Source organism: Argopecten irradians, chromosome 15 (genome assembly GCF_041381155.1).
Source record: "Argopecten irradians isolate NY chromosome 15, Ai_NY, whole genome shotgun sequence".
Classification (NCBI taxonomy): domain Eukaryota; kingdom Metazoa; phylum Mollusca; class Bivalvia; order Pectinida; family Pectinidae; genus Argopecten; species Argopecten irradians.
The window spans coordinates 26,208,049-26,218,105 of NC_091148.1; the positions used below are offsets into that span (position 1 = coordinate 26,208,049).

The window sequence follows — 10,057 nt, forward strand, 5'->3', positions numbered from 1 at the left end:
ATAGCTGTGTATGTAATGTTTTCCCATCCAGGCCCGGTCTATAGCTGTGTATGTAATGTTTTCCCATCCAGGCCCGGTCTATAGCTGTTTATGTAATGTTTTCCCATCCAGGCCCGGTCTATAGCTAGTTTATGTAATGTTTTCCCATCCAGGCCCGGTCTATAGCTGTTTATGTAATGTTTTCCCATCCAGGCCCGGTCTATAGCTGTTTATGTAATGTTTTCCCATTCAGGTCCGGTCTATAGCTGTTTATGTAATGTTTTCCCATCCAGACCCGGTCTATAGCTGTTTATGTAATGTTTTCCCATCCAGGCCCGGTCTATAGCTGTTTATGTAATGTTTTCCCATCCAGGCCCGGTCTATAGCTGTTTATGTAATGTTTTCCCATCCAGGCCCGGTCTATAGCTGTTTATGTAATGTTTTCCCATCCAGGCCCGGTCTATAGCTGTTTATGTAATGTTTTCCCATCCAGGCCCGGTCTATAGCTGTGTATGTAATGTTTTCCCATCCAGGCCCGGTCTATAGCTGTTTATGTAATGTTTTCCCATCCAGGCCCGGTCTATAGCTGTGTATGTAATGTTTTCCCATCCAGGCCCGGTCTATAGCTGTTTATGTAATGTTTTCCCATCCAGGCCCGGTCTATAGCTGTTTATATAACGTTTTCCCATCCAGTCCCGGTCTCAATATAACGTTTTCCCACCCAATGATTTTAAATTACACTTACACTGTATTTTTAAATTATACAGATTTTCTGTTCATTTTTCATTTGTCGCTGTTAGCCATGCTCGGCGTCATCCTACGTGAGCTGGCACCATAGAAAAGACCAGAGTCATAACAAACCTCTCCAAATACATACACTGTGGGTACCCGTACACCGGATATTGGTATCGACGAGGCGAGGCCTGTCGCAACAAGGATACGTTTTACAATATTTGCACAATTCTAATGTAATTAATGTATCTGTAACTATTGTCCAGTTCAAGCTTATTATATATCGCGTCCGTACGCGATCTGTCTACCCCCAGCGTCATATATTTATTGAGGAATAGACAGGAATCCAGGGTCACCTGTACGGGGGTACCGCAATGAAATCGACTGTGAACTATTGTTCGTGATATTGAATAACTAGCTTGTTCCAGGTTACAATTTTTGGGTTGTATAGACGGGTTATGATGGGAAGTTCATGTTGAGGCCAATTTCGTACTGTCGTGGCCACGGATGTTTCAACAAGACGACTCAAAATTTAGCTTGTGTACGGGGGCTTGTTAAACTAGTGTACGGGGGCTTGGTTTATGTGATAAAAATGGTGTACGGGGGCTTGGCATAACTAAAATGACAAAACTTAACAATATGTTTTAAAACAGATAGCGTCTAGTCGTCCAAAAGACAGATGTAAAGTTTTCCTTTGACGTCTATGTGTTCGTAGATCTCGTGTAAAGATGCCAATGGAATAGTAGGCCTACCAGACGAAGATGATGAATGTTGGTTAGTCTGTAGATTTTGTATACAATATCAGTTTGTTTGTTTGCTGGCAATTTTGTTAAGTTCTTTAACGGAGGGGATCATTTTGAGGGAGGAATGTACTCGTATTAACCATGTAGCGCAATAAGAAATACAACTTCACCTGGTGGAAATGTCATAATGTAATAGTAATAGTAAATTTTACTATTAAATTGTAAACCATGGCTAAGAATACGTATTTCCATTTTTTCTTTTTTTTTCTTTTCGTTTACAGGTGCTGGCCGTTTACATTTGTTTTTACTGTCCGGAAAATTTCGATACGTTCCGTATGGCTACCTGCCACCTGATTGAATGTCATAGTGACTTGACATTAGAGCTACGTCGACGGGAAAATAATAAGAAGCGCGTGCATACTCATCACACCCGAGCTCTGTAGAGAGGAGGGCAAAACAATACCTGTTATTGACAAGGTCGGAAAAATCCACATTTCTAGGAGAGATGTTGTACCGAAAGATAGCCCATTCAAGAAAGATATCTAAAGATAATGTTTAAAGATGCTCCACCGCTGACAAGTGGTATATTTTCACTATGAAAATCCGGAGCAGACGATTTAGTATTTTTCTTCAGTTATAAAAGTTACTTACTTTACACCATTACCACCATTGAAAAGTCTGAGCTTTTAATTTTACTTCAAGTTAAAAATATGAAAAATAATTAATTGTTTCCCGAAAAAAAATCCGTGACACTATATTCTATATGGAATGAAGTACTGATTGCGTATGCACCAAAGGCGAAATAAATTATTTTATATTATTTTTTGTGTTAATTAGGCATATATAAACACGATTAAATACCAGTTATTGTTCAAATGATGAATGTCATTTATGCTCTGTCGGCGGTGGAGCATATAAATACTTTAATACTTTTTGTTGCCCAGGCTTAAATTAATTGAAAAGAACAGTTTTTTTGCCTGAATTGATCAAAATCAAAATGAATAATCATTCTACATTGCGTATCGTTTCAATCAGTAATTTGATTAATCATATAGAACGTTATATATTGTTATTTAGAAAGAAATATTTGACTTAAAAAGCTGCGTTTCTCAACTCATCAATCAATTTTCCGTACAATCGTCAACCAAGCTGCCGTACAATCAACATCCAAGCCTCCGTACACTTGATTTTTAACAACAAGCAAGCCTCCGTACACAACATGATTTTCCCTTATTTATTTCGTAATCTTCATGACCTCAAATTTGTCATTGGGGCGTGAGATGCTTTCATATGACGTGAATTAGCCATAGAAAATGAATTCCGTTTTCAGGAAAGCTTTAAATATCTATATCAGTGATTTATTTTAAACCGTCTTTTTCACTGCGGTACCCCCTACATGTGATCCTGGATTCCTGTCTATTCCTCAATAAATATATGACGCTGGGGGTTGACAGATCGTATACGGACGCGATATGTAATAAGCTTGAACTGGACAATAGTCACAGATACATTAATTACATTAGAATTGTGCAAATATTGTAAAACTTATCCTTGTTGCAACAGGCCTCGCCTCGTCGATACCAATATCCGGTGTAAGGATACCCACAGTGACATATAGACATACACACACACAACGCATCGCATACTGGGAAGGTCGTCCGTCAATGACCTTACCCGTTAATGGGACGTTTAAATATAATTACAGTTTAAGACCCTGTTTAAACAAGTGATTTTTTTTAATGCCTATATATCACTTCTTAAGGTGTACTTGAACATAACGTATTGTTGATATAAATTAAAGTGTCTATGCATCCGTCTTAACCTTAGATATTACTGTTGACTCGTAGATTGTTGTGTTGTTTGTAAATTTTGGCAAAATATGCAAAAACATTGTACATTTTTTGTTGCAAGTCCACAGGTTCTGTACGTATTTCTGTCACCAATTAACCATGCCATTATGTTTACTAGTGTTAGTACTGTTAGGATCTGCTATACTGTGTGTTTCCACCAAGTCAGTCCCACCATTTGTTCACTTTCGAATCACATTTACGGGAAATGTGCTTAGTCCACACATTATGTATATTTATATGTGATTTTAGCGAAACTACACTTCCATTGCAAAGCTTCATTCTTCTTTCCCTTGTGTTGGTGATCAACTCGATATTCACATACATGTAAGACAAGTTGTACTATATAATCAAAATACCAAATAAGTCGCTTTCGACCGTGATATTCCTGTGTGGTACCCCAATATTTTTCATCCAAACTGCTTAGACACTATATATCATGTGCATTTGGAGAAAAAAAATGTCTGTTGCTGCTGTTTTTGTAAATACCCTGCCTAACTGTCGCGGTTTGCTTATCCATTTCATCCTTACGAATACTTTGTGCAATACGTTGTTTTAAATTGACAAGCAGTTAAAAACAAAAGATAAGGAAGTTGATCGTTGACAGATGGACAACATTGCCAGTGCAGTCTGTGCTATAAAACCATATGGGTCTTTCAGTTCAAGTAATCTTTTTATTCTTAAGTCAATTAATAAACTGCACAAGTCTGATGAAAAGTAAACACAATTATTTATTGATTAACTTAACATTGAAACAATTCTACAGCATCAGGTCCTCGTCAGTGATATCATCAGTTACAAACATTGATTTAGTAGATGTGGACTGCAGGGGGACAGAATTAACCCTCCCATGGTTACAGCTACTAACAGGCAGCGGGGCAGAATTAACCCTCCCATGGTTACAGCTACTAACAGGCAGCGGGACAGAATTAACCCTCCCATGGTTACAGCTACTAACAGGCAGGGGGACAGAATTAACCCTACCATGGTTACAGCTACTAACAGGCAGCGGGACAGAATTAACCCTCCCATGGTTACAGCTACTAACAGGCAGGGGGACAGAATTAACCCTCCCATGGTTACAGCTACTAACAGGCAGCGGGACAGAATTAACCCTCCCATGGTTACAGCTACTAACAGGCAGCGGGACAGAATTAACCCTCCCATGGTTACAGCTACTAACAGGCAGCGGGACAGAATTAACCCTCCCATGGTTACAGCTACTAACAGGCAGGGGACAGAATTAACCCTACCATGGTTACAGCTACTAACAGGCAGCGGGACAGAATTAACCCTCCCATGGTTACAGCTACTAACAGGCAGGGGGACAGAATTAACCCTCCCATGGTTACAGCTACTAACAGGCAGCGGGACAGAATTAACCCTCCCATGGTTACAGCTACTAACAGCGGGACAGAATTAACCCTCCCATTTACAGCTACTAACAGGCAGCGGGACAGACCCCCTGTACCCTAACAGCAGCGACAGATTAACCCTCCCATGGTTACAGCTACTAACAGGCAGCGGGACAGAATTACCCTACCATACAGCGGACAGAATTAACCCTCCCATGGTTACAGCTACTAACAGGCAGCGGGGCAGAATTAACCCTCCCATGGTTACGGCTACTTACAGGTAAGGCAGTGTACAAACGTAAACTGGGTTTGTTTTCTTGTCCTTTTACAAAGTTTTCACAAATGAACTGTCTCTGATTAGTACTGTAAGAGTTATCTCCCATTTGTCTGTTGCTATATTGTTCAAAATCATTACTTTCTAAGACATGGCCTCTTCTCTGAGAGAATGTCATTCCTGTCCCAGTTTTGTGCTGGTTTTGCCTCAAGTTTTCACCATTGCTAGTCATAGCTGATGAACTACCATCATCCAGGTGAGTTCTTGTACATTCATTATTCATGGCAGTACTTTGTATAGATGTCGTACCATCATCATCTTCATCAGAATTTTTTACTTTTCTATACATGTTGACTGATTTATCTATAAAAGTGTCTGTTTCCTCACTGGAATCTGAATCATCTTCATACTTACTCCATTTTGATGTTTTCTGATTGGTTATCACACTTCGAGGATGGCTTTCAAATTTATCAAAGCTTTTCTTTTGTTGGCTAAGAAACTGTTGCAGACATTGACCTTCATTTTGACCTTCATCCTGACCTTGATGATCAGTATTCCCTTCATTCAGGATTTGACCCATGTTAACACCCGGATTATAACCTTGACTTTGTCTAGTTGTAAGGTCAGGCACATCACCAGACAAACCCTCACTTTGGTCTCCACTTCCAAATGGTTTTGGTTTTGTTGCACTTCCGCCTTTTTCCAACAAATGACCTTGACCTTCATTGAGATCTTTGAAAGAATACACAGATTTCATAGCATGAAAATTTTTCTTAGGAAGAGGTTTTTCAAAGTATTCCTGAGAAGAATTGTCGTCCTCAAAATTTCCAAGGTTACCAAAGTTCTCCTTTATTTCACTTCCCCTCACATCCCTGCAGAACCCTTCAGGGGAGTTGTTTCCCCTTGTACACCAATTCCTTCCATCTGGATTTTGATTACTTCTGTGAACAAATTGAGATTGCTGGGAATATTCATCTTCATATTCTCTTTGATTTCTCTTCCTGTAAATATAACCATAGAATATTCTACAGACACACATTTGTAAAGATCAAGTGTTGTCTTTTTCTCAATATTTCAGGGGTTACTATCACTGTCGTAATTCTCACCCCTGGACCATGTCACAGCAAAACTGAAGGCTCTGTGTGTGAAAACAAACAAGACAGGTAGTTTGATGTCCATAAAAAGAATTGAATATTGGTACACAGTGGTTGACTGTGTTGCTATCCAATTGAGCATTGCTCTGATCTCTGTAATCTTCAAAGGAAATCTCTGTCTGCATGGAATTGGACTTTTTTTCTCCAGAACAGCCTTCAGTTGTGGTATGACATTATCCAGGGGTGGATATAATGACAGTGATGGTAAACCCTGGACTACTGAGGATGGAATATAAATGATAATATCACTTCAAACTATCAAAGCATGACCAAACAGAACAGGTTTTGCATGGGTAATAAAATGTGCAACAACACCTCCAACACCCCCCACACCACACATTATGAGAAATACTAAATACCTTTTCCTTGTCCTTTGTTTCTGTCTCAGTTCAGCCACGTCTGTAGTGAACTTCTCATCAATTTCACCATCTTCATCATCATCCTCCGCCGGGTCAGAGGTCACAAACTTTGACCAGCGGTCACCAGTAGTACTCACGTCCTTACAATCATTGCTCTGAAAATATGTGCAGAACACATTGAAGTCAGATGTTTAGTACGATTAATTCTTATTTTATTTCTTATCATTGATTATGATTTATCACAACGTATTTATTTATTACTGATATTTCAGAGAACAGTATTAAATGAAAGTAATTTTTGTGAAATTAAAAAAAGAAAAAAATTCTAAATCAAAGAGGGTTTTTTCCCCCTGCAAAGTCACCAATATTTCTTTTAATATAAACTTTATGTATTTTACATCGATTACAAAACAAGTTATACAACTTATGCAAGCTGTGGGAGGAAACAGGAGTGCCCGGAGAAAACCCACTTGATCGGACAGGTGACCCCTAACCTTTTCACGTCCGATCCAGAGATCAAACCCCGGCCGGCTTGGTGAAAGGCGAGTGGCTTAACCACTACACCACCCGATCATCCAACTATTTCTTTTAAACATTAATCTGAAATTCAAATCACTTAATACCACAACCAAAAGTCAATAAAAGGTCTATATTTTTAAACATAAATAAAACAAAAGTATTTATGTAAACAATAATTTGGTACTCGTCTACTATAATACCTCCAGAAATACACTTGTACATGTATTTTTTTTTTATTAAATCATGATGTTACTAAGTGATTACTAAGTACAGTATCTGACTGTGATATGGATGTACAAACCTGTTGATGTGATATCTCCGTCTGGTCTTGGTCTCCAGGGTCAGGACTAATTTCTAACGAGGCCTGCTCTACTTCTCCCCTCAGTGTGTTAAGTCTCTGGACGTGGTGTCGGCAGTCAGCTGCTGCACCTCTACCAAACACCTGATCAACAGATATAAATAGGACTATATAAAGTTCAGTATTTAGGGTAGAGGATCAGGATTTAGACAACCAGTCAGCTGCTGCACCTCTACCAAACACCTGATCAACAGATATAAATAGGACTATATAAAGTTCAGTATTTAGGGTAGAGGATCAGGATTTAGACAACCAGTCAGTTGCTTCTCCTCTACCAAACACCTGATCAACAGATATAAATAGGACTATATAAAGTTCAGTATTTAGGGTAGAGGATCAGGATTTAGACAACCAGTCAGTTGCTGCTCCTCTACCAAACACCTGATCAACAGATATAAATAGGACTATATAAAGTTCAGTATTTAGGGTAGAGGATCAGGATTTAGACAACCAGTCAGTTGCTTCTCCTCTACCAAACACCTGATCAACAGATATAAATAGGACTATATAAAGTTCAGTATTTAGGGTAGAGGATCAAGATTTAGACAACCAGTCAGTTGCTGCACCTCTACCAAACACCTGATCAACAGATATAAATAGGACTATATAAAGTTCAGTATTTAGGGTAGAGGATCAAGATTTAGACAACCAGTCAGTTGATGCTCCTCTACCAAACACCTGATCAAAAAATATAAATAGGACTCGATACATTTCAGCATTTTGGGTTGAGGATCCATGCAGATATAGACAACCACTCTGAAGCTTACTCTGATGTAGCACCTGGTTCTTGATCAAACTGGTGAAAATATCTATATGCTTCATCAAAGTATATATACATGGTATTTGTTTTTAATAACCAATTATTTTATCTAGAACCCAATCTAAACATGTTTGTAAATCATCTTTTAATGAATATACATAATGTATAGTTCCAAATAATTCTCAGGTACCTGAGCAGGGGTCATGCCTTTAGTTTATGAATGTATATCAATATCTGATACAGTTTGTGATTTGAAATACCCAATAGGCCTAGAAGATTACATTATTTGAACCAACAACCGTCCTCAGGATAAGTAGTAGTATATACCTTGATGATGGACTGTTTTTCCCCACACATCTTACAGCTCCACTTGTTGGCTTTCTTCACCTGATGTACTTGGAATGTGGAACATTGGTAACATCTCAGCACCTGGAACTCTTGTGGCATCTTTTAACACTTAAAATAAGACAAATCACATATGAGATGAAATGTTATAAATTAAATGTAAAAATAAATAAGTATCCAAAACTCAGAGCTGTACATGTATGTTACAATTGATCAATGTCACAAACATTTTATCATCAGAGTGTGCCTACCAGGAATCGAGCCTTAGGGTCTCCGGTGTGAAAAACTGTATTACATGCTCTACCAACTGAGCCAAGAAGCATATGCTCCGTCAGCTGAGTGACAGAGACTGTATTTAACACTATAATGTACAAACCATACTGACCCACTCTGTCAGCTGAGAGACAGACACCATACATGTACTTAGCACTATGTACAAACCACACCAACCGATTCTTCGACGGAACCCATGTAGTAGAAACGATGATTATGATAAACTTAAAGTTTTAAATTAATAACTGAGTTTAAAATCTCAGTTTTCTTAAAAATCTAGCAATAAAATGAGTTCCATGCAGTAGAAATTTATGATGAACATGTGCATTGTATTAATATGTTCTGTTCAGAACATAGGTGTTTAGTGCGCTGGTAAGTCAAAGACCCACTGAATGTAGACTAATTTATATATCTGTAGTGGGATTTGACTGGGTCGATCATCGTGACCAGGTAGCTCAGTCGGTAAAGCACTCAGCTAGTGTTCGGAGGGTCCCGGGTTCGAATCCCGGTCTGGTCGCTACATTTTCTCCTCCTGTTACAGAATTGGTGCCCAACTAAATAACCCATGGTGCTGGTGTTTGGAAGGGTCTTGTATATCTTTAAGGGCCCTCGAAGACTTCGAGAAAGGAGGGAGGAGTGTAGCGAGATTGGATTGGGTCGATCATTGGTAACCAGGTACATGCCCTCAATTTGTACTTGCTAAAAAAAATTAACTTGCAATTAAATATCGGAATTCAAATCACAGTTTTGTTAAATATAAAATCATTTATTTTTGCATGATGATATATATGAGGTGTATGTGTACATTATGTACAGTATATCAACAACATTATTGTAAGAACTGTGTCTTCATACTTTCCATTAGAATAATGTTTCACAATCGATATGTCATTTTTACATTTGTCCATGAAAAAACCTACTTGCTGAAATAAGCAAGTGCATATATTTTTTCATTTGCTTTTCTGGTATATCTACTTGCAAAAAGCAAGTAGGCCCTAAAACAGTCTGAAATTCGAGCCCTGCTATGAGATACTGTAGTCCTGGGGTGTAGAGATCATAATTGATCGGAACCCCTGGAGTATCGAGGATGAAATTATACATGTATATGTAAGAGCAGTCGTAGAAAAAGCGTAGGCCGAGCTATTAACATAACCTATGTTTAAATTGTACACGTGCAGATATGTCAATGACACTATGAATGACTGTTTACCTTCACAGACTGATCGGCGCTGGTCTACTTTCACTTTGCGTTTCCCGCCATAAGTCAGGGAGATACCATTTGTGATTCAGATATATCCTTAAATTGTTTATTACATTTTGTGTGGCTATTTTGCCAAGATACTATTGTAATTGTATTTA

General features: G+C 38.5%; 2 protein-coding genes across 2 annotated transcripts in view; one reads left to right on the forward strand and one right to left on the reverse strand.

Moving 5' to 3' along the window:
• LOC138308929 (uncharacterized) overlaps positions 1–10,057 on the forward strand; it is a 65,310-nt gene that overhangs the window by 30,129 nt on the left and 25,124 nt on the right. The window lies entirely within an intron of this gene.
• Positions 4,015–10,032, reverse strand: LOC138308718 (uncharacterized). The gene is made up of 6 exons (XM_069249746.1): positions 9,909–10,032; positions 8,408–8,536; positions 7,264–7,404; positions 6,444–6,598; positions 4,840–5,931; positions 4,015–4,341 (listed from the first exon to the last, which is right to left on the reverse strand). Exons 2-6 carry the CDS (start codon positions 8,525–8,527, stop codon positions 4,062–4,064), a joined length of 1,788 nt encoding a protein of 595 aa, XP_069105847.1. The 5' UTR covers positions 8,528–8,536; positions 9,909–10,032; the 3' UTR covers positions 4,015–4,061.